The sequence below is a fragment of the Bison bison genome, unplaced genomic scaffold, assembly GCF_000754665.1.
Source record: "Bison bison bison isolate TAMUID 2011002044 unplaced genomic scaffold, Bison_UMD1.0 scf7180017864471, whole genome shotgun sequence".
NCBI classification, from domain to species: Eukaryota; Metazoa; Chordata; class Mammalia; order Artiodactyla; family Bovidae; genus Bison; species Bison bison.
Window position 1 is genome coordinate 1720867 of NW_011495032.1, and position 25576 is coordinate 1746442.

The 25576-nt window shown below is 34.4% G+C and overlaps 1 protein-coding gene across 2 annotated transcripts in view; it reads left to right on the forward strand.

Annotated features, from left to right (window-relative positions):
* Nucleotides 1-25576, forward strand: part of DPP10 (dipeptidyl-peptidase 10 (non-functional)) — an 814904-nt gene that overhangs the window by 695736 nt on the left and 93592 nt on the right. For both annotated transcript variants that reach the window (XM_010860773.1, XM_010860774.1), the window contains exons 10-11: nucleotides 1823-1920; nucleotides 10435-10558. In XM_010860773.1, coding sequence (XP_010859075.1) covers nucleotides 1823-1920; nucleotides 10435-10558 — 222 coding nt within the window. The remainder of the gene's footprint in view (nucleotides 1-1822; nucleotides 1921-10434; nucleotides 10559-25576) is intronic.

Here is a 25576-nt window from a genome sequence, read left to right on the forward strand (position 1 = left end):
CGTTTCAGAATAAAAAGCTTTACAAAATTTGGCACCAGAGGCTTCTCTGTGAGGCAAGTTCATTGCTTATTTTCCAGGAAGGCCTTTATCATATGAACCATTTTCATAATCTCTGTTTATGGTCACCACATTTCTAAAATGAAAGCTTTTCCAGACTCCTTTCTTTGGATCAAACTCCTGACTTGTGTGTGATACACTTCCACAGATGTACTAGTCAGTTTTTTTAAATGAAGACTGTCTTTTTTCAGAGCAGTTTAAGATTCACAACAAACTTGAGGGGAAGGAAAATATTTGTGCCCTATATAACCCCTTTTGCCACTCAACATCCCCCACTAGTGGGTTTGATACAACTGATGAAGCCCCATTGACACATTGTAATCACCCGAAGTCCAGAGTTTGCATTATGGTTCAACCTTGGTTCATGTATTCTATGAATTTGGACAGATGTGTAATGAAAGATACAGAGTATTTTTCTCTGCTCTACAAATCCTGTTTCTTCATCTATTCATCCCTCCTCCCTCCCCTCCATGCTCCTTATTTTTAATAAGTTAACAAGATATTCTTGAGGAGCTATTACTGATTGTTGGTGGAACACATCATGTTGCTTCTGGTCCTAATTTAATTCTGGATTTTGTTAGTACCAATTCCTTGAATGTGAATCTTCATTATCTTTAAATCAGCGCTATTATTCTCCTTTGGTTTTTACCAGGTCTTTTAATTCAGCTCACTTTTAATTTCCTTGTCCTTTGTATATCTCACGTGGTCTTCTCTTCACAAAGCAGCTAGACCACAATGATGGTGATGTGTTTTTTAGAAACACATTGAGCTACAAGTAGTCAGTTGATTCTATTATTTATTCACACAAACATTCTTTCATTCATTCATCCAACGTACTTGCGATACATTGATTTAAGTTCCCAGGTCTGCTCCCTAAAAGTTCACAGTATATTTTAAAAACTTAGATGATGATTGCCTAGGAATGAACTGAAGCATAACTAGAGCAGTTAAGAGCATCCTGGGGTTAAATACTGGCTCCCTTAGTTATTGGATGCTCCCCCTTGAACAATTTCCTTAGCTTCTCCATCTGGGAAATGGTTTTAAATAGATCTTAGGACTGTAGTAGGAACATACAATAAGATAATGCATGTGGTGCTTTAACACACATGAGGAGCCAGAAACATACTAACTGCTATACAGCCTAGTTACTATTTCACAAATTTTGGTTTGATAGACTCAAATTACAGTTTCTTACCACTGTCTTTCTAGTCTTCAAGCTAGGTGCATAGTGAGGGCAATCTGCTCCATACTACATCCTAAGGGAATTTATACCTCATTTTAGTATTCGTTATAATTTAAAAGAAAGCCTGTGATGACTAATGCATGGAGTAGATTAGGTATTGTGGAATTTTAAGCACCAGGATTTGGTATGTTTTCTTTTTCTTTCTTCTCCCTCTTCTTACTTTTAAATTAACCAAGCTCTCTTCCCTTTGCATTTCATATCCTATAGTGTGAGTTGTTTTGTAAAGCCAGCCATTCTAGTGTCATTCTAGGGGAAGAACACAGTAGTTCTGCCTAATGAATAAAGTCATCATGATTTTCTATCACCTTTAATTGTCTGACTAAAATGCTTGAGAAGCAGCAATCTACAAAAACAATTGAAAGCAATCAAGTTGTTGAATTTAAAATCATTTCTACTCCAGAGAAATTAAACGTTTTTCCCATTCTAACACAAAATTGCAAAAGAATCAAAATGCATTTTCTTTCTTTCTCAATATATTCCAATGCTTAATATATTTGCATTGCAACTTTCATTTTCTCAAAGGCAGGTCAAGTGAACCCAACAATCAAATTATATGTTGTAAACCTATATGGACCAACTCATACTTTGGAACTCATGCCACCAGATAGCTTTAAATCAAGGTATGTAATTTCAATTTCACTTTTACCAGAAAACAGATCTATTAACTCCAATGATCATTTTGTCGCCATTTGGAGAGAGATGTGATCAGCTCAACAAATTCACTTGAAAATAAAACTGAGGTTGCCTCCATTAGTGTAAGAATGAACTCATTCTGAATCTCTTCTTGTTCCCAGGAAGAATTTAGAGTTTTAAGGTGATTACCAGCACCACAAAATGACTAAATATACTGATAGCAAGAATTAGATCTTCAGCAGGAGACATGTGTGAGAGAGATGGGGGCAAAGGATAATTTTCTATTGAATTTTCTTCCTGAAAATAACTGCTCCATATTTTTAAATGTCTCTCCTTAAAAGAGTACCATCTTCCTAAAATGTGTGTGCTATTCCAACTTTTTCCCTGTTAACTTGCCAATGATTCCCTAGCTTTGTTCTCCAGGCAGAAAAATTTAATGCGATTTTGCTTTAAATAGCCTACGTAAAAATCCCATTTATTTAAGCCCTAGTACAGAGAAGCCAGTGGCACCCCACTCCAGTACACTTACCTGGAAAATCCCATGGATGGAGGAGCCTGGTGGGCTGTAGTCCATGGGATCGCTAAGAGTCGGACACGACTGAGCGCCTTCACTTTCATGCATTGGAGAAGGGAATGGCAACCCACTCCAGTGTTCTTGCCTGGAGAATCCTAGGGAAGGGGGAGCCTGGTGGGCTGCCATCTATGGGGTCGCACAGAATCGGACACAGCTGAAGCGACTTAGCAGCAGCAGCAGCACCAGCAGAAGGGACAAAAGAAATACATCATATGGATCAAAAGCATCATTTTAATATTAGTAAAATCTCCAATATTTTAGTATTAGTAAAATCTCCAATAACTGAACAGCTAATAAAATAATCATGTGGATTGTGAAATCCACAGTGATCTCAAACTTGTAAATTGACTTTTCAAATTTTTAACCTGGTGAAAATTTACAACATCCCTGGAGATTTTACACTACAAGTGAGTGAAGTCGCTCAGTCATGTCTGACTGTTTGTGACCCCATGGACTGTGGCCTACCAGGCTCCTCCATCCATGGGATTTTCCAGGCAAGAGTACTGGAGTGGGATGCCATTTTCTTCTCCAGGGGATCTTCCCAACCATATAATTTACACTATATTGAATGATATAACTAAGCTTATAGTTTGTTTTTTTAATATCAAAAATAATTACAGGGTGACTAATTGAAGTTGAAATACCACTTAGTGTTCCATTGACATATTTGGGAAATTTTCATCAAATTTTGGGGTTTTCACAGTGCAGCCTTCAGTCTGTGGACATTTTTCCTGCTTGAAGAGTTGTTGAAAATATATGTAATGCTTCCACTGGAAAGGCCTCCATTAACCATCTAGTATCGACTTTTCCTATTATTGATGGAAAAGATGAAGTCCAAAGTAAAAGTATGCTTGACGTAGAATCTTAAGATTAGTTGGCAGGAGAGACAGAAAGTGAAATAAAACATCTTTCAAGTTATAGAGCATTTCATCTAGATTGTGATAAAATACTTTTATCACAAAATTGACATATAGAATACAGTATAGGTTGACCAAATCAGATGAAACTTCAACTTCTGAACTCGGTTTACCAGCAGTGAAAGTTTTACACACAAATGAAGCGATTATGAAAATTATTGATATGTTTTGTGATCTATACTTTCTCTGATTTGTTTAGCACTCTGAACTAACAGAAAGGGCACTGGATTGGAGTGTCTGAGTTATATCTCTACTACCACTTTACTATATGACCTTGGATAAGTCACTTTATCTCTCTCTGGGACTGAATGCCCTCATCTTAAAATAATAATTTCTAATTTTCATTAATTTTTAAAATCTTTAAAATGGAAGTCAATTTTATAATGTCCAGATTTCTTTCTTGATACTATTACTTAAGAGCCTCTCTAATGAATTCACCAGATAGGACATAGTAGTGTCATCAAATACAAAAATTTCTAAAGGTGGAATCAGTTGTCACTATTAGAGTATTAGTTAAGCACATTTCTCTTTAATATTTGAGGTAAAATGTGATCAAGTTAGGTACCCATTGCAAAAAGATATTGCATATCTTTAAATGTTGGGAATCCAATATATAGAAATATAGAATGATATACTAGATCCCTCTAAGAATGAAGAAGCATCCTGTGAAGAAAAAGTTCTTAAGTGTAATTCAGGTATGTTGTTCTGGCAATGAATTTGATCTACATTTGGAAGAGTCAGGTAATACCTTATCTACATAATATATGTAGCATGTCAGCATGTTTTGTTTTTCTTTCATAATTATGTAACTTGAAGAAGGAAATGGTAACCTACTCCAGTATTCTTGCCTGGCAAATCCTACAGACATAGGACCCTGAAGCCTATAGCCCATGGGGTTGCAAAGAGTTGGACACAACTTAATGACTAAACAACAACACAACAATTATATAGCTGCAATTTGTTACATGTGAAATGCACCAACGTGTATAATTTACTCTTTTTGTTGGAAAACTCAAAATCAAAGTTTACTTCAAAATGGTGTTTTCAAATATTCCCCATGCTTCAGTTTTCATGTTTCCTTATGCATTTCCTTATTCATTTATTCTTGATGAACACTTTAGTCCAATTTCCTATCACCTATATTTAGCCTCTCTAAGCACAGGTGTTAGTTTAATGGGTCTAAAAACACACAAGCATGAACAACATAGAAATATTCTATGATGCAAATCAAAGAATGCTACATTTATCTGCACATCAAAGGGAAATTAATCTCATACTTTCTCTTGATTTTGCTTTAGGATTTTCAGTATCTATAATAGTTAATACTCAGTACTTTAGCCATATGGAAATTTGCTAGAAAACTATTGTGCCCTCCCTGGTTAGATACACATTTGAGATCTAAGAGTTATCATTTTTCATAATTTATTGGTCAGGGTTCTGAAAATTAAAAAGATGACACACTCAAGAGGTGCAATTGAAATGCATTAATTAAGGGACCTTTAGCAAAGATATGCGGAGAAGGCAATGGCACCCCACTCCAGTACTCTTGCCTGGAAAATCCCATGGACAGAGGAGCCTGGTAGGCTGCAGTCCATGGGGTCGCTGAGGGTCGGACATGACTGAGCGACTTCACTTTCACTTTTCACTTTCATGCACTGGAGAAGGAAATGGCAACCCACTCCAGTGTTCTTGCCTGGAGAATCCCAGGGACGGGGGAGCCTGGTGGGCTGCCGTCTATGGGGTCACACAGAGTCGGACACGACTGAAGTGACTTAGCAGCAACAGCAGCAGCAGCAGCAAAGATATGGGAAGGATTAAAAGGAAACTCACAGAAATGGGAATGCAACAAAAGAGTCTGCAATAGCATAAAGCTTTTACTGCCTCAGGACTGAAGAAACAAGGGGCAGACTCACTTAAGAAGCCTGAAAAGGCCTGTAGTAAAAGAACAGGATGGACCAACAGGTAGAACAATTCAGTAATTGCCAAACCAGATCCTAATGGGGGGAGAGTGTCCAGAGAATAAAACTGAATCCTCTCCTCTAAAGCTTTGAGTTCCTCCAGAGGTCTCTCTTGGGCTAGGGAACCTGTTGGTCGAGTTCAGGCTCTGGAAACGGTGGAAGCAAGGGGCAAATTCCAGACTAGATCTGGCAAATGGAGACTATTCAATGCAAATGATTTAAGGATAATGTTGACCTTAAGAAATTTATCATGGTTATTACTTTAGGGGTGAGTTGGAGATGTCCACCAGGATACACAATAATTTATCTGAAGCCCTGTGAAAAGTCTCTGTTTCTGTCTCTGTTTCTGGTTCTGTTTCTGTCCCTGTCTCTTTTTCTCTGTCTTTGTGTATGTATAGTGTGTGTGTGTGTTTCAGTCTTTCTCTCTCTTTCTCTCTCTCCACACACACAAACACATACAGACACACACACAAGCCTATACATACAAGATGATTTATCTTAGTATTATTTGTACTTTTCCTGAAAACTTGCCATATTTTTCTCAAATGCATTGTAGATTATATAACTGTTTCAACTGCATCAGTGTCTTTTGGACATAGAGTTTACCCTAGGTGATACTTTGTGCTGTGTGCTGAGTCGCTTAGGTCATGTCCAACTCTTTGCAACCCCATGGACTGTAGCCTGCCAGGCTCCTCTGTTTTGGGGGATTCTCCAGGCAAGAATACTAGAGTGGGTTGCCTCCAGGGGATCTTCCCAACCCAGGGATCGTACCCAGGTCTCCCGCATTGCAGGTGCATTCTTTACCATCTGAGTCACCAGGGAAGCCCTTTGTGGTACTTTAGGTATCCTTTATAACTTATTTTCCTTTATCTGTCTTCCCAATCTTATTTACCATGGTATTCTTAAATCATTCAAAACTAACAAAAACTCTTTATTTTTGTAACTGTTAGATATATGGGTGTGTACTTAGTCGCTCAGTTTTGTCCAACTCTTTGCAACCCCATGGACTGTAGCTTGCCAGCTCCTTTGTCTATGGATTTTTTTCCAGGCAAGAATACTGGAGTGGGTTACCGTGCCCAACTCCAGGGGATCTTCCCAACTCAGGCATTGAACCCACATCTCCCGCACTGCAGGTGGATTCTTTACCATCTGAGCCACCAGAGAAGCCCCATTAGATATATAAATATACAAATTAGTTTATTGGTGCCAACATTAGTAGCAATACTTCCATATTTATTAGGTGCAGTATTCCCATAGATGTTAGAGAATTTAGGTATGAACTTAAAAATATATAACTAACTTTTAGAGGAAATCTTTTTATAATAATGAGTCATGTAGATTTTTCTACATGGTAGCGAATTGTCACACTGTTTTGGAGAAGTGATCTTCTCCTGTGTTCATTCATCTCTAGGCTGAAGAATAAAAATAATGGTTTATCTTTAGGTTCTCCTTACTCTCCATCTTCGACATTATTTTGTTTACCTGAAATCTTTCTTTTTTCATTCAGCCTTTGTGACGTATTGTTTTCAGACTGTTTCATTCATGTGATGCTCTGCCACTGTCACTCTGGGCTTAAAACTGCCATGCTTTTTATTCCTATTTAATTGAAGCATATCTAGTCTGCATCTCTTATTTTTCCAATGAATGTCTATGCCTTCCAAAAATATAATTAATAAATGTATCTTTTTTAGGGAAATGACCCTTCTTATAAGTCATGCATATTTACTATTAATAACAGAGGTCTACAGAGGACCTCGGAGAAGGCAATGGCAACCCACTCCAGTACTCTTGCCTGGAAAATCCCATGGATGGAGGGGCCTGGTAGGCTGCAGTCCATGGGGTCGCTAGGAGTCGGATACGACTGAGCGACTTCACTTTCACTTTTCACTTTCGTGCATTGGAGAAGGAAATGGCAACCCACTCCAGTGTTCTTGCCTGGAGAATCCCAGGGACGGGGGAGCCTGGTGGGCTGCCGTCTATGGGGTCGCACAGAGTCGGATACGACTGAAGTGACTTAGCAGCAGCAACAGAGGACCTAGCTGTGAGTTAGTCATGAATGTCATCACAATACATTAATGGGCAGAGATCTTGGATTATCTGGAAGCATGTGAGCATATTTGCACAAAGATTGTTGTGAACAAAGGGGAGTGATTGGACAGGAAGCCAGTGAAAACACAGGTGTGACTGGCACCTGTCTGCTGGTGATGCTGGCACCTCCATTTCACACACCCTTGTGAACAATTAGATCTCCTGTACCAGACCACCCAGCTAGTAGAAAGTCTTTCTTTACTTGAGTGCAATCCCTCTAATCTGCTTGTCTCTGTCTCTGTGGCTCAAGAGGACCAGAGAGATCCTTGAGGACTTCCTGGGTAATCCAGAGCCACGGAGACTAGGAACAAGCAGGAAAGCCAGTTAGAAGGAAGGGACAGTTTTGCTGGCCACTGGTTGTGGGACACCAGATCTAATGTGTTCATGAGATGAAGTTCCAGGAGGACAGCCACATTTGCAACAGGCAGGCCAAATAGTGTGGCATTTTCAGGTAAGGGCATGTCCTTACTTCCTCATTCAGAGCAACCCTAAATATTTACATGCAAACTGAAAAAGTCTTTATGAATCATAAGGAGATGTGCACCTAGGATCTTGAAACAAAGAAAGAAAGAATATGGGATGTGATCTGCCCTCCCCTTTTTAGGTGTCAAGTTCCACTTTATCTTTCATTTTGGGTATTTCCAACACTTTATCACGGAGATTTCAATGGTTTGAAATTATCCCAATGAACTTTACAAGTTTTATTTTGTGGAGAACTCTAATCCTTATGAATATATGTACTAAAATGTCTCACATAAGACTAAATTTTGCTTATGAACATAAGACACATTATGCACAAATGCACAAAATAATATTATTTGATCAAAGAGAAATATAAGTGGTATGACTATAAATAATAATTTTTAACTTAATTTTACACCTAAGTTAATTTCCTTTTAAAAATCATTTATTCACCAAATTTGCACCAGTTGAATTTTGTTTTTATTTGAATTTTAATTGTTTTTATAAATAAAAATTTTCTTTTAAGTCAAGATTTCCTATCATAGGTAAAAATATAATGTATCAATATCTGGGAAGACATTGCAAATATGTTCTTAAAACATTTCACTTGAGGAGTATATTGAAAGGAAAAACACTCAAAATGAATATTTAAATTTTATTTGTTGTTCCTGTTGTTATCTATTTTAAAAATAATTCATGTTAGTTCTCATTTGGCACAAAGTATACTACCACTCACTTTAGTTAATTGAGACAAATTTCTGATCATTTATAAAATTCTTCCATCTGGCATCATTTTTCAGTAAGTATGGGCACTTTGATTTTGCAATCTAGGATCAGTTGTTTGTAACAATCAAATTTGTTTTCCTTCAGTTTTGAACTTTTATGCCAATTAATGATAAATATATATTATCTCAATTCAGCATTTTTTCCTGATTGATTATAGTATGCATTATCATTCTTCTCCATGCTAAAATGTCTAAGTATTTCTTAAAAGCTGATGCTTATATTTTTTCCTTTTTAGTATTCATACTGCCAAACATAATCATGTAAAATAAATCAGTTTAAAATAAAGCATAGTGAAAATGAACAAGATATAGATATATAGAGAGAGATATATTTTTTAAGAATTACAAGTTCCATTGATTTGGCCAAAGATTAATCCTAAATCAGTTGCATATTTTATTCGAAGTTGCTTTGTTAACTTTATTGAGGGAACTTTATTCTATGACTTCACTAAGTTTCTAGGCAATTTTCATGTGGGACTCACCTGGTTGTGAAAGCTACTGGGTGCCTTGAAGAGCTTGTTGAAGAAGATATGGCAGGATTCACTGTGTAACAAGTTATGCTTGTCTTTCCACTGATATTTTTTTCTCTTTGATGGGCTAACACATTTTCTAGAGATAGCACTAACTACTCAATAATGTTAATAATGTGAGATTCAGGTAGTTGAATGTCTAACCCAGATGTGTCTAAGGACAGAAGGTTTTTCTTTCATAAGTGTTTTTCTTCTAAGTCATATAAAAATCTGATGGATTAATTTTAACATAATATACATGGATGGCATTTTTCAAACCATTTCTAAAGCATCCCGTATATTCTTAAACTGGGCAATTTTGTTAAATTTTTCTTATCATAAATTGAATTATGGATGAGTGCATTTGTTATGTGTGGATTGGGGGATTTTGTGACATACTATGTAAATTTCCAAACACAGACTCTCTAATGAAAAAATATAAACTGTAAGGGAAAAATATAACTTTCCCCAGTCCGCAACCAGTCTGAGGACATCATAGTCATCATAATTAGCATCCTCAATATACCTAAAATTCAGTAGCCCTTCATTACTCTCCATTTGATTCTTTGTATGCTTTAAACTTTTTCAAATGAATAAGCTAGAAAAGCAAAATTGTAGGAAGTATTATAAATAAGATTGAGAGTGACCCTTGTTCCACAAGCAAAAAGACCAAAACAAACTGTTCATGACTCTGTATCTCAAGTCCCCATGGATAAAGTGAGATGACATGGAAGTCATACCTAAGAAATAATTATTAAATCAATAATAAGATTTGCATTTTAATTTATTATTGAATATTTTTGAAAAAGTAAAATAGAATATAGCTTAGAAAGTTTTTACTTATTTTGCACATATGTTAGTACTGTACTAATCAACAAAAATTAACAAATTATTTATAAAGGTGTAGCATTTTGATTATTTTTATTTTTCTAAAATGTTCCTTCTGTGAAATCATCCAGTTTTAAAATTAGTCTCAGATTTTCTGTATATTTGTAAATGTGCATGTTTACATATATATGCATACACATAATTTGTATTTATATATGTCAATACTTGAAGAAGCACATGTATATATATATATATATTAATGTAATATGACATCCTTAAAGTGTTTCCTTTATTCTGTATATAAAATAACAAGTATAATTTTTGGAACTATGCAGGTTCTCTGGCTCTAAATGTAAATTCTAATTTTGTTTCCAAACTAGAGAATACTATATCACTATGGTTAAATGGGTAAGCAACACTAAGACGGTGGTCAGATGGTTGAATCGACCTCAGAACATCTCCATCCTCACAGTCTGTGAGACCACTACTGGTGCTTGTAGCAGAGTGAGTATGATTTGATTTTCTTTATGCTTAAAATAAAATCTTTTATGCTACCTCTCAAAGGAAAATTAAACAGTCATTTGTGCAAAGACTTCAATATTTAACTCCGAAGGTAGTAGAAGAGTCCTTCTGTTAGCAGTGTATACTTTAATTCATACGTCTTACATACTTTGAAGTAAGAAATACAGATGATAAACCAAAGAGAATAAACTAGGCTTTAAAACAATGAATTCTTATATATAATATAAAAGATAGTCCAAGCCATGTTAGTTTCATTCTCAAATATGAGCTTTCTCTCTACATTTTGACAGTGATTAACTTGAGAACATGGGATGTTTCTTTTCTGTCTTTTTTAAACACACTCCAAAAGATTCAGTGATTTTCTGTAGTTCAGATTAGTCTTCTAAAAAAGTGTCTCTGTCTTTAAATTAATCGAAAATAGTAAACAAACAAACAAACATATTCTTAAATACTTTTGAAAGTATATTGTATTTAAATTCTATAATCATATTTATAAAATATTCAATCGATTCTATACATATAGTTTTTAAGATCCTTAATAAAGGAGATACTTGAATAAGTTTAAATTATTATAATACATATTGGTTACCTGATAAAGAATTCTCAATTATTTAACAACAAAATTTTCAGACTTATACTTCTGGATATGATGGAGTAAATGTTGCCAGCCTAGTATCTCTACAGAAATCAATTCTAAAACTTTACAAAATTCATTAAACAACTATAGTCAGATATTGGACAATAAGACAATTGAGGCATGAAAGGTGAAATAAACCTGTAGTTTCCTACTGGTGACACATTTGCGGCACATTGTAAGGGAATGGCATCCAAGAAAAGCACAACTGATCCATTAAGACAGGGAGAATTAGTTTGAGGCTATTGTGGTGGCTGAAATTTGCAGGATAAGTACCACAGGATGGGAGCTATATAGAAAAGAACTTCAGCAAACTATGTAAAGGATCTCTTAAGTCTTTATCTCAGTACTTAGCTGTGTAGGTAAAGGGCCTATCTCAGAAAGAGAAGCAAATAGAGAATATGCAAGTTGCACAATGCTTGGAGACTTTGGAGCAATGAACAGCAAAAATAGATCTTTCAGTAAAAGCCCTGAGTTCAACTCAGAGCCCAGAAAGAAAAAGTATTAGGAATAAAACTACTGTAAACTCCTTATAATAAACCTTCAAATTAAACCTTGAAGGAATTGAATTCATTTGCTTATGAACTAGCTGCCTGACAGAACAAAGTCTACTCTTCAAAAAATATAAAAATGAATTCTCAAAACAGCATTCACGATATCAATCATACAATTAAAATATGTTATATACCTAGAAACATAGAAAACATAACTCACCCACCTCCCCCAAAATAAGTAGCAGACTTATAAAGGATGTAGATATTGGAATTAACAAACAAACTTAAAAAAAAAAATAAAAGCTTTCACCTGTTTTTTTTTTTAACAAGTTAAAGAGTGGCTATAATTAGTAAACAGATGAAAAATCTCAGTAGCTAAATAAAAACTATGAAAATAGAACAATGGAATTTCAGGGACTGAAAAATACAGTGTCTGAAATTAAAAATTGCTTGGATGAACTTATCAACAAGTTAGAATCTGTGATAGTAGGAGAAACAGAAATAATTCAAACAAAATTCCTAAGGGAAAAAGGCTGTGAAAAAAATGAACAAAGCCTTAATTACCTATAAAACAATATAAACTGGTATATAAGTTCAATTATGTATACAGAAGGCAAATTTTGAGTTATTGGGGTGGGAAATATATAAGAAACACTGACTTAAATATCTCAAATTTGATGAAAAACCATTAATCCATATATCCAAGAAGTCAGCAAATCTCAAAATAAAGATAAAATATGTCATCACATACTACATAAATTATTTCAAACAAAAGATTAAAAAAAATTTAAGTATCCTGGGAGAAAAAGCACGTTACATATTGTGAAATATAATGATGAGTAATACTGCTTCTGTTTCACCAGAAACAATGCAAACCAGAAAGCAATGGAAAGACATTGTTAAAGGACTGAAGGAAAAAAATGTATCAAACTAAAAGTCTACATCCTATGAAAATACCCTGCAAAAATGAAGACAAATGATCATAGATTCAGATAAACAGGAACTGAAATAATTCATCAAAAGTAGATCTGCAGGAAAGAGAGTTATTTAAGCTAAAACACATGATATCAGATGAAAACTCAGATCAAAATTAGGGAAGTACAGGTGCCAAATACGATAAATGTGGGAGTAAAATAAAATCCACTCTATTTTTGAGCTTTTCGAGAAATAGAGAAATAAAAGTTTTAATATTAACAGAATAATTTAATAATGATACAGTGTCAATTGATTAGGAAGCTATAACAATTCTAAGTACCTATGTATCTAATAATAAGGATTCTAAATACATAAGCAAAATTTATAATCAAAAGCTGACAAAGCTAAAGAAGAAATAGAAAGAAATATACTTAGGGACTTAAATATGATTTTCAGTGTATTGGAAGAAATAAGTAATCAAAAAGTCCATAAATATAGTAAAGGATTCAGACAATACTAACAACTTATATTGATATTTAGGAAAATTTCATTCAACGACTATATAATCAACAGTCCTTTTGAGTACAAAGGAAATATTCACAAGTCTCAAAATGCAGAAGCTGAAATCAAGCAGAGTATATTGTTTGACTATAAGAGAATTAAATTAGAAATTGTTAAAGAGTGTTAACTGGAGAAGAGTATGGCAACCCACTCCACTATTCTTGCCTAAAGAATCCCATGGATAAAGGAGCCTGGAGGGTTATAGTGCACATGATCAAACAGAGTCAGACATGACTGAAGCAACCCAGCATGCCTGCAACTAAAGAATATTTGGAAAATATTTGAAAATTTTAAAAATGTTCCTAATAACTCATAAGTTAAAGGAAAATCACAAAAAAAATTAGAATTCAAGCACAATGAAAAAATAACTTGTCAAACTATTATTATGTGGATGAAGAAAATGATCTATATTAAAATGGAGTTTATATCTTTAAATGCTTATATTAGAAAAGGAAGAAGGTATTCAATCAATGATAAAGCTCTAAGTTATGAAGCTAGAGAAAGAAGTATAAATTTAGTTCAAAGCAATTAGAAAGAATGAAATATAAAAATAAAATCACAAATAAACACAAAATAGTATATAGAGAAAATCAGTGAAAGCAAAAATTATTTTTAAAAGATGAAAACCTGATGAATACTTAACTGTGCTGAAAAAAGAAACACCTCACAAAGTGCCAGTTTCAAGGTGAAAGAGTTCCAATGGATATATTGAGGGCATTTTTCACAGAATTAGAACTAATAACTTTGAAATTTGTATGAAAAGACAGAAGGCCTCCAGACAGCCAAAATAATCTTGAGAAAGAGGAACAGAGCTGGAAGCATCACACTTTCTTGACTTCAGATGATACTGCAAAGCTACAGCAATCAAACCAGAATGGTATTGGCACACACTAGACATGATCAGTGGAATAGAATAGATAGGCTGGAAAGAAACCCACACACTTAAGGTCAATTAATCCACAGCAAAAGAGGCAAGAATATATAGTGGAGAAAAGAAAATCTCTTCAACAAGTGGTGCTGGAGAAAGCAACATATAAAAGAGTGAGATTAGAACATTTCCTCACTTAGTATATACAAATAAACTCAAAATGGATTAATGACCTAAATATAAGGCCTGAAACCCTAAAACTCCTAGAAGAAAACATAAGCAGAACACTCTTTGACATAAATTGTACCAATATTTTTTAAAAATGTCTCCTGAAGTGAAAGAAATTAAAAAAAAAAAAATTTAAATGAGATCTAATTCAACTTAAAATCTTTTGCACAGCAAAAGAAACCATTCACAAAATTAAAAGATTATCTGGTGCATGAGAGAAAGTATTTGCAAATGCTATGACTCATAAGGGATTAATACAGAAGATATACAAACAGCTCATAAAAGTTAATATATTAAAAAAAAAAGCCTGATTAAAAATTGGTCAGAAGGCCCCAATAGACAATTTCCAAAAGAAAACCTCCAGATGGCCAACAGACACATGAAAGTATGTTCAACATTGCTAATCATCAATAAGCCAATCAAAACCACAATGAGATACCACCTCACACCTATCAGAATAGCTATTAAAAAAAATGTTCAGGAGGATGTGGTGAAAAGCAAACACTTGTACACTGTTGGTAAGAGTATAAATTGGTGTAGTCACTTGGAAAACAGTATGAGGTTCCTCAGAAAACTAAAAACAAAACTATGATATGACCCAGCAATATACTCTTGGGTGTATATATATCTATATGTAAAATCAAAACCCCCAAATGCTAATTTGAATATATACATGCATTCCATTCTTCATAATAGCATTATCTACAATACACAAAATAGGAAAGAAACCTAAGTTGTTTAATCAGGGTATATACACATAATAGAATTCTGCTCGGTCATAAAAAAAGAAATGATGCCATTTACAGTAATGTGGATGAACCAGGAGGGTATTATACTTGGGAAAATAAATCTGACAGAGAAAGAAAATTGCTGTGTATTATGTCTTATACGGGAATCCTAAAACATAAAACAAATGAATGAATATAACAAAACAGTTATAGACTCACAGATACAGAGAACAAACTAGTGGTTACCAGTGGAGACATAGAACTGAGAGGTGCAAACTACTATTATAAATAAGCCACAAGGATATATTTTACAGCAAAGGAGTATAGTCAATATTTTATAATAAGTTTAAATGGAGTGTAAAGATTTTATAACACTGTTGTGTACTTGAAAACTAATTTTGTAAATCAACTATAACCTCAATAAAAAAAGAAAGTGGATATCATATAGTGCAAATAAATATTTTGATGTAATAAACAAGTTGTATGCCATAAATTCTTGAGGATATGATATGAAAAGTACCATTCAAAAGGTAAAAATGACCAAAAATGACATATATGAAGAAGAAAAACATTGAAATAGTTCCATATCAATTAGAGAAATTAAATTCCATGATCAGAAATCTTCCCACAACAAAAACTCCAGAAACCAGTGGCTTCAGTGATGGATTTCTTTAATGATTTAAGAAATAAAAGAAGTCACATGTGTCATCAAGGTGGCAACATAGATCATTCCAGACTTTAGTCTCTCTGAGAAGACCAAAAGCAATATCCATATATAGGACACTGTTGTGAAAATCCTAGGACATGGAGATGAGACTGAAGCACCCCCTGGGCCACAGAGACTGAAAAGAACCCATTAAAAAGATAAGAGTGGCTACACTCTGACCATATAACCGCCCCCTCCTCTCAGGCCGGTATTGTGTGCCACACTGAGAGCTGTCTCTAGGCCTACAGTTTCTCCAGTGGAAAAAAGAGAGTCCACGGTGGACATCTAGCTCCTCCAGAATTGTGATTTCTTCATGGAAGGCTCACTTGGGTCTTGCCTCAGGAGGATCAGGAAGGGGAATTTGGAGGATTAGACCACTGCAGATTGTGATGGAAAAGGGTAGGGTGGAACTTGTAGCCATCAGCTCTCAGATCTTGGCAGACATTTCATTCTCCCGGTCGCGCTCAAGTAGAAATTCAAAGTAGCATCTTTGCCACCTGTACAGCCAAGACAGTGATCCTATCCAGACAGGGAACTAGGTTTGCAGTTTTATCCAATTCAGGATCCCAAATGGCAAGCACAATCAACATTGGAGCCTGTTTGTAGCCCTGCAGAAAGAAGCTAGTTCATAGCTCTGTCTACTACTGAGTGCAGCTCAGGACTGTCTGATCAGGAAACTTATATTGCCCAGTGGCACCAGAGTGATCAGTAAACACAGCCAGTGGTTTGCCCTTCTGCAGATCCAAAACTAATGCTTGTCTTGCCAGGGAGCTTGGTGCACAGTTTAGCATGATTCAGTCTTTAAACAGTAGCCTTGCCAATCTTGGGTCCTAGTCTGTGGACTCACCCAGGTAAAGAAGCTACTTCATATCCTCAATACATTGAATTGAGCATTGAAGCTAATTCAATGCTCAATACAACCGCTAGCCCCACCCAACTGGTAAACCTAACCAGAGCACCCAGGATGCTGCATAACCTGTCCTATATCCTCACTTACAGTGGTATTTGAACAGTACATCCAGCCTTCTATACCCACCTACAGAACAAAACCACTGTCCCTGTCTTCTCAGGAAACTCATTGTTCAGATTTGCCTGATTTGGAGTCCCTTACAATGTGCTCTGCCGGCATTGGAGCCCACTCTCCAACCCTCCCTGGATAAGGAAGCTAATTTATAGCCCTGTCTACTATACTTCCCAATCCAGCTCACTAGGAAGTTTGATGGGAGCAATAGTAGAGCTCATCCTACAGTGAAGCTTGTACAGAAAATCAAGCAAGTCCTATCTAACAACACATACACCTCAGAGTTTCAGAAGTGGTTTTGTCCCAAAATAGACCCCAGTAGCAAACTCCGTCTTCCTGGACAAGATGGTAACAGCTGACCTGTCTAGAATGCCATCCTATCTCAACAATGGATGTATCATTGAGGGAATAAAGATAATAGTTGATGTTAACAATGCTATAGACCAAGTGGAGTTAATAGACACATATAGAACACTCCCATGCAACAGCATCAGAATACACATTCTTCTCAGGCACACATGGAACTTTTTATAGGATAGATTATATGTTATGCCACAAAACAAGTCTCAGCAAATTAAAGATTAAAATCATGCTTTTTTTCCTTTTCTTACCACAGTGATATGAAACTAGAAATCAATACAGGAAGAAAATTGGAGAAAACATAAATATATGAAAAGTAAACAACACACTCTTGAACAACCAGTGAATCAAATGAAAAATAAGGGGGGAAATAGAAAAGTATCTTGACCCAAACAGTAATGGAAACACAATATACCAAAACTTATGGGAATTATTTAAAGGAGGTCTAAGAAGAAAGTATATAGCTATTAACACACACATCAAGGAAATAGAAAGCTGTCCAAAAAACAGTGTAACTTTTTATTTCAAATAACTAGAAAAAGAATAAATTTAGCCCCAAATTAGCAGCAGGAAGGAAAAATAAAGATTATAGCACAAATAAATGAAATGCAGAGTTGGAAAACAATTTAATAAAATAATAAAATTAAGACCTGGTTCTTTGAAAATATAAACAATTTTGGCAAACCTTTAGCCAGACTGGCCAAAAAAGAGACAAGACTAATACATACATACATATATATATACACACACACATATATATATATATATATGAATGAAAGAGAGAACATAATAATTGACATAGATATTTCAGAAATACAGAAGTTCATAGAAGATGGCTATGAAAAATTACATGCCAATTTATTGGAAAACCAAGAGGAAATGGATAAATTTCTAAGAACGTTAAACCTATGAAGACTGAATCATGAAAAAATAGAAAACCTGAATAGACCAGTTACTACTAAAGAGATTGATCAGGAATAAAAATCCTCCCAACAAAGAAAAGCCCAGAACCAGATGACTTCACTGGTGAAAATTACCAAGTACTTAAAGAAGAATAAACACTAATCCTTTCAAACACTTCCCAAATGTCAAAGAGGAGGGGATACATTCAAACTCATTTTATGTGGCTCGCATTCCTCTGCTACTGAAGCTAGACAAAGATGCTGCAAGAAATAACAAATAAATGTAAAAGTTCTCAACAAAATACAAGCAAATTCATTTCAGAAGCATATTAAAAGGATCATACACCATGATCAAGTGAAATTCATCCCTCAGATGCAAAGATGATTCAACATATACAAGTTCATAACTGTGATACACAACATTAATAGAATGAAAGATAAAAATCATCTCAATAGATGAAATATGTTTAACAAAATTCAACAGCCATTCATGAAAAAAAATTCTCAACAAAGTGGATATAAAGGCAATATACCTCAACATAATGAAGTCCATATAACAAATGTATAGATAACTTTAGACTCAGTGGTGAAAAGCTAAAATAAAAGCTTTTCCTCTAAGCTCAGGAAGATGAGGGTGTCCACTCTCACCACTCCTGTTTAACACAGTACAAGAAGTTTTTCAGATAAGAAAAGAAATAAAAGACATCAGACCTGGACAGAGAAAAGTAAATTTGCTTCTATATGCAGTTTATTTCATACATAGAAAATACTGAAGACTTAATTAAAAACCATTAGATGTAATCAATAAATTCAGTAAAGTTGCAGGACACAAAATCAACATACATAAATCAGTACTGTTTCTACACAATAACAAACTATCAAAATAATAAAAAAAGATTCCATTTACAATAGAATGCATAAAATTAAATATTTAGGAATGAATTTATCTTAGGAGGTGAAAGATACTTATATCAAAAACTATAGGACATTGATAAAAAAATGGAGAAAGAAAAAAATGGAAAGATATCTTGTGTTCATAGAATGGAAAAAATTAATAGTGTTAAAATGTTCACTTGTAGATTAAATGCTCTCTCAATCAGATTCCAATGGCATTTTTAACAGAAATAGAAAAAAAGATTATAAAATCTCTATGGAATCATAGAAGACCCTGAATAGCAGAACAATCATGTGAAAGAAAATCAAAACTGGAGTCATCATGCTCTCAGCTTTCAAACTATGCTTAAAAGTTATGTTAATGAAAACAATATGACAGTGGCATAAAAAGACACATATACCCATGGATCAGAATAGAGAGCCCAGAAATGAACTGGTACATATGTATTCAACTGCTGTTTGATAAAGGAGCCATGAACATGCAATAAGAAGAGGACAGTCTCTTCAAGAAATGGTGCTGAGAAAACTGTATAACCACTGCAGAAGGATGAAATTGGACCCTATTTACACCACTCACAGAAAATGAAATCAAATGGATTAAAGACTTAAATGTGTGTGTGTGTGTGTGTGCTCAGCCATGTCAGACTCTTTGTGACCCCATGGATTGTAGCCCGCCAGACTTCTCTGTCCATAGAATTTTTCAGGCAAGAATACTGGAGTGGGTTGCCATTTCCTACTCTAGGAGATCTTCCCAATCCAGGGATCAAACCTGGGTCTCTTGGGTCTCCTGAGTAGACAGGCAGATTCTTTACCACCGTGCCACCTGGGAAGCCTAAAGACTTAAGTAACAGACCTGAATCCATAGAAATCCTTGGAGAAAACAAAGGGGGAAACTTTCTTGACTTTGATCTTGGGATTGGATTGTTGGATATGACATCTAAAGCACAACAAAAAAATAAATGTACAAATGTCAAATTAGAAAGCCTGTGTACAACAAAGAAGAAGTCAATAAAATGAAAAGCCAACCTAAACAATGGGAGAAAATATCAGCAAATCGTATGTCTGATGCTGGGTTACTATTCAGAAATATATAAAGAACTCATACCTCAATAGCAAAAAAGTAATAATTCAATTAAAATGAGCAAATGACCTAAAATAGGTATTTTCCAAAGGATATAGTCAAATAGCCAAGTGCCCAGTATCTCTAATCATTAGGAAAATGCAAACCATAATGAGATATCACCTCTTACCTGTTAGAATAGTAATAATATATTTGCAAGTTGCTGAGAGAATCTTGAAAATTCTCATATCAAGGAGAAAATCTGTTATCTATGTAAGTTGATAAATATTAACAAAACTTCTCTTTTATTGGTCATTTCATAATATATACATATATCACATCATTATGTTGTACAACTTAAACTTACACAATGTTGTATGTTAATTATATCTCATTAAAACTAGAGGAAAATGGATTTTTTTTTTACCTTTCCTACGTTTTCTAGAAAGTGGGAAAGAAAGAGAATTTCTCAACTTTATTTTTATTTTTTTATTTATTTTTTTGTGTGTGTAATAAAGTTTTATTAAAGTATAAAGGAGACAGAGAAAGCTTCTGACATAGGCATCAGAAGGGGGCTTGCTAGTGTTAACAATGAAGTTATATAATCCAAAGAATGTCTGGAGGTTGTAAAGACCTCATCAGATCTACTCCCATAATTTACATTTTAAGATAACACTGTCCTCAGGCAGGATATTTTTATAAGAGAACATTGTCCTGTTATCAAAACTAGACAGAGACATTAAAAAGAACATTTTAGACTGATATCTGTTGTGAATATGTATATAAAACATTTTTAGCATATTAATATATCCTTCTGGTGAATATAAAGAATAATGCATCATGACTAAATAGGATTTTAGCCTGGAATTTAAGATTAGTTTATATTTAAAATCAATGTAATTCACTATTTTAACAGAAAAAAATAGAAAAACAAGTAGGCAATTATCTTAGATGAAGAAAAAGCAACTAACAAAACTCAACATCCATTCATGATAACTTTCAACATAAATGAATAGAAAGTAATATCTCCATTCTGATGCAGGATACCCACAAAATAACCAACAAATATTATATTCAATGGTGAAACATTATCCATGTTTACCTTAAGATCAACAATAAAGTAAGGATAGACAGTCTAACTCTACACATTAAATAAATATTAGGGACTCTAGTCAGAGTAACTTTCATGGAATATCTATCATGATGATTGGCAAGGAAGAAGTAAAATTATCTTTATTTGTAGATAATATTATTGTATAAACAAAATGTAATAAATTTACCAAAAATACCAGAATAGGTCACAATTCATAAGAGAATTTCTCAGCTTATTTTTATACGTCAAGGCATCAACTGTCAGGAGCCGCGTTAGGCATTACTGACAAAATGGAAGCACGACCCCAACCCCCTCTCCTCATCCTGCAGGCACGGTCCCAGGATGAAGGAGTTAGGTCTTGTGATTCTGATTTGTTCTTTCCTTTCTTCGGTTGAGTTGGCTGGAAAGAATGTTAAGGTGCTTATTGTTCTGGAGAGAAGCATGAGAAAGCACAAAGCCTTCTGCAGTTGTGCCCAGAAAATAATTCATAAAGTTAACCATTGACATTTGTTCAAGGATCTTTACAAAGAATGTTCCAGGATGAGCACGTAGGCCACAGCTTGAGGCCATGGGAAGAATTGTTATCTGAGACCTGTTTGTGAGGGAAATGTTTATGGCAAAAGAAGTTTGCTGAGTTTAAGGTTTAGGAGTAATTAAGAATAGTTAGAAGCTAAAAATTTAAGAAATGTTGTAGTGTTGGCATATTTTACTATAGCTTATGGAGATTAGGAATTTTAGAGATATTAATAGCTAGAAGCCTTTTTAGGAGATAGTGAGCTTAAGATACTAGGGGAAAATAGGATTTAGAAAGATAAGAAATAAACTGAGGGATGTGGCATGAGTTACAATGTAATCACAAGTTAAGTATAGGAAACATAAAAGGAAGTAGATAACGGATAGTAAAACCGATTTGCTGAAACAGGAACTCTGTTTGAAGGGCAACAGTAATTTCTGGAGACAATAAATCTGGGTGAGGGGGAACTGAAAATGTCAAACCTCTGACCTAATGCTTTTGTCAAAGTATAAAAGAGAACCTGAAGTTTGAAATAAACATGCAGTCCTGCACCTTGAGTCAGAATAAACATCATTCTCTGCTGACACCCGCTCATCCCTTCAGGCTGATTCCCTGGCTGCTGGAGCTGGACTCCAGCAATCAACTTCAATTGTTTGTTCTGTTTCCTGATTATTATTCTTTTACTGTAAAAACATTTTATTAATAATATAGGATACCACAGTTTTCTTAAGAAATCCTCACTGAATTATTCTGGGGTAAATGGAAACAATACTTCAAAATTGCTATCAAATTGTTTAGAAAAAAATTAAATTTCTAATTGATTTTGAAAAAAAAAAATTTCTACTAGACTCACAAATAGTTTAGAAACAATAGAGAGATATAAAAATAAAACAAATGTATCAAAATATAAATACATGAGGAATATGTCTAAGGGATATGAAGACGCTTCTTGAACAGGTCTTTTAACTTGTCTGTAAGTTTACACTTATTTCAAAGAAAGATTTAAGAAGCAACAAAATGTATCTTTAAGACTGGTATTATTATGATAGATGGGGAAACAATGGAAATAGATAACAAATAGATGGAGAAACAATAGAAACAGTGACAGACTTTATTTTCTTGGGCTCCAAAATCATTGCAGATGGTGATGGCAGCCATGAAATTAAAAGACACTTACTCCTTGGAAGAAAATCTATGACACACCTAGACAGCATGTTAAAAAGCAGAGACATTACTTTGCTGACAAAGGTCTTTACAGTCAAAGCTAAAGTTTTTCTAGTAGACATGTATGGATATGAGCAATGGACCATAAAGAAGGCTGAACACCAAAGAATTGATGCTTTTGAATTGTGGTATTGGATAAAAATCTTGAGAGTCCCTTGTACAGCAAGGAAATTAAACCAGTCAATCCTAAAGGAAATCAGTCCTGAATATTCATTTGAACGACTGAGGCTGAATCTGAAACTCCAATACTTTGGCCACCTGATGCAAAGAACTGACTCATTGGAAAAGACCCTGATGCTGGGAAAGATTGAAGTCAGAAAGAGAAGGGGATGACAGAGAATGAAATGGTTGGATGGCATCACTGACTCGATAGACATGAATTTGAGCAAGCTCTGGGAGTTGGTGTTGGACAGGAAAGCCTGGGTGCTACAGTTCATGGGGTCACAAAGAGTCAAACGTGACCAAAAAACTGAACTGAACTGACTGAATATTATGATGGAAAATAAAAATATTATTAAGATCTTTAAAAAATGAAATGCATATGAATATGTTTAACAAAGAGTGGCAAAGTCCTAATATTGAAAACTAAATCATTCCTGCAAGGCATTGGAAAAGACCTACATAAATAGAAGCTAAGCTACATACCTGTATCGAAAGACTTAATGTTGGAGATGTCAGTTCTACTCAAATTAAACTGTAGTTTCAATACAATACCAATTAAAATCTCAGCAGATTTTATGGTAGAAATAGAAAGGATGGTTTTAAAATGCATTTGGAAATGCAAAATACCTGGCCAGCTAAATCAATCCAGTTAAAAAAGAAAAAAAAATTGGAGATTTACTACATAGTTTCAGGAATAACCAGAAAGACAGAAACTGAGATTGTAGTGGAGGAAGAGAACACACACACGAATAGATCACTTGTACTGAATAGTCTTTCTAGAAATAGATCCATATTTATATGATCAATAATCAACATAGGTGCCAAAACAATTCAATTGGGGGAAATGATGCTGGAACTATCAGTAATCAGATGGAAAATACAAGGATGGTTGACATTTCTTACATTGTATTCTAAAACTAATTTGAGACACATTGAAGTCTTAAATCTAAGAGCTAGTACCATCAATCTTCTAGATGAAAAGATGGAATACAAGTTCACTATATTGAATAGACAAAGTAATCATTTATTGTAAAAGAAAAAAATAAAGTATACATCATCAAAATTGGAAACTTCTGATGAACAAAACAAAGCATATCAATACAATGACATTCCAATCTGCCACTTGAAACAGAATGCTGATATACTCAACAGTATGAATGAATCTCAAAAACATGTGATGTGAAAGAAACCCCACAAAAAAGAATATATAATGTGACTCCAGTTATCTGAATTTCTAAAACAGGCAAAACTATCTATGGAAAAAGAGTTTGTAGGAGTAGCTGTCTTTTGAAACCTCTGTGAAGGGACTTGAGGGAATGTGTTTAAAAATGTAAAATTCTCATGTCTTAATGGGAGGTAAATACATTTATCAAAACTCATCACATACACTTAAGACCTATACATTTCACTATATGCAAATTATACAAGTATTTTTAAACATTATTTTTAAATGGTCTGTAAAGGGTAGAACTAAAGAGGAAAAAAGTTATCTGTGATTGGAAAGATGAGCATAGATATGACAACAAAGTACAACAGATGGGCATCAGCCATTTCCTTACTGGGTTTCACTGATGTTCTTTACATTTAGCTTGTGCTTGTTAGAAAGTATGTTTTAATTATCTTCTTCCATCTGACTGGCTTATAGGCTGATCAGAATTTCATTATTTATTTAAGTGTTCTGGATGGTTTCCTAGTCAGTTGATTACACAGTCATTTACAAATTGTTCATGCGTATGTTCTAGTTAGAGAAAACCTGTCAATTGTCTATATAGGTAGGGATAATCTATATAGGCAAAATGCTTCAATAGAAAAGCTATGGGAACCCAATCATTGTCCAGAATTGATACCTTATTGATATTCTATTTCAATTTCTTTATGGAGTTAGAAAGATTTTGCTTTCTACTATGATTGAAATAGTAAGACAAATAATTGCATGTGAAATTTTGGACCTTTGTGCATTGTAACAAAACTTAGTGACACTAATAAGCAGGGGCACTGATACGTTTTTTTATTGAAGGATAATTGCTTTACAGAATTTTGCTGTTTTCTGTCAAACCTCAACATGAATCAGCCATATGTGTACATATATCCCCTCCCCTTTGAACCTCCCTCCCATCTTCCTCCCCATTGCACCCCTCTAGGTTGATACAGAGCCCCTGTTTGAGTTTCCTGAGCCATATAGCAAATTCCTGTTGCTATCTATTTTACATATGGTAATGTAAGTTTCCATGTTACTCTTTCTATACATCTCACCCTCTCCTCCCCTCTCTCCGTGTCATATCTGTGTTTTACAGACATCAAGGATGATTACTGTCAAAATATGAATAGGAAATCAAGGAATGATTCAGTTAGATGTTTTTCTGATATAGGTAGATAAATTAAGAAAAAATCTATTTGAAGAGAAATGCCCTGAAAAGGGGAAATGGTTAGTAGTTATGTAATAATAACATGTATTTAAAAGGGCAAATTGGTAAAAACAAACTATAAATAAATAATTATTATTATTTATAATTTGAAATGATATAATTTGGCATACAGGTAAAATCACCAATATATTCTGATTTCGTTTTCTCCATTTGAATACTTTTATTATAGAATCATTTTTCTGGAGAACCATAAGATATAAGTTGCTCCAT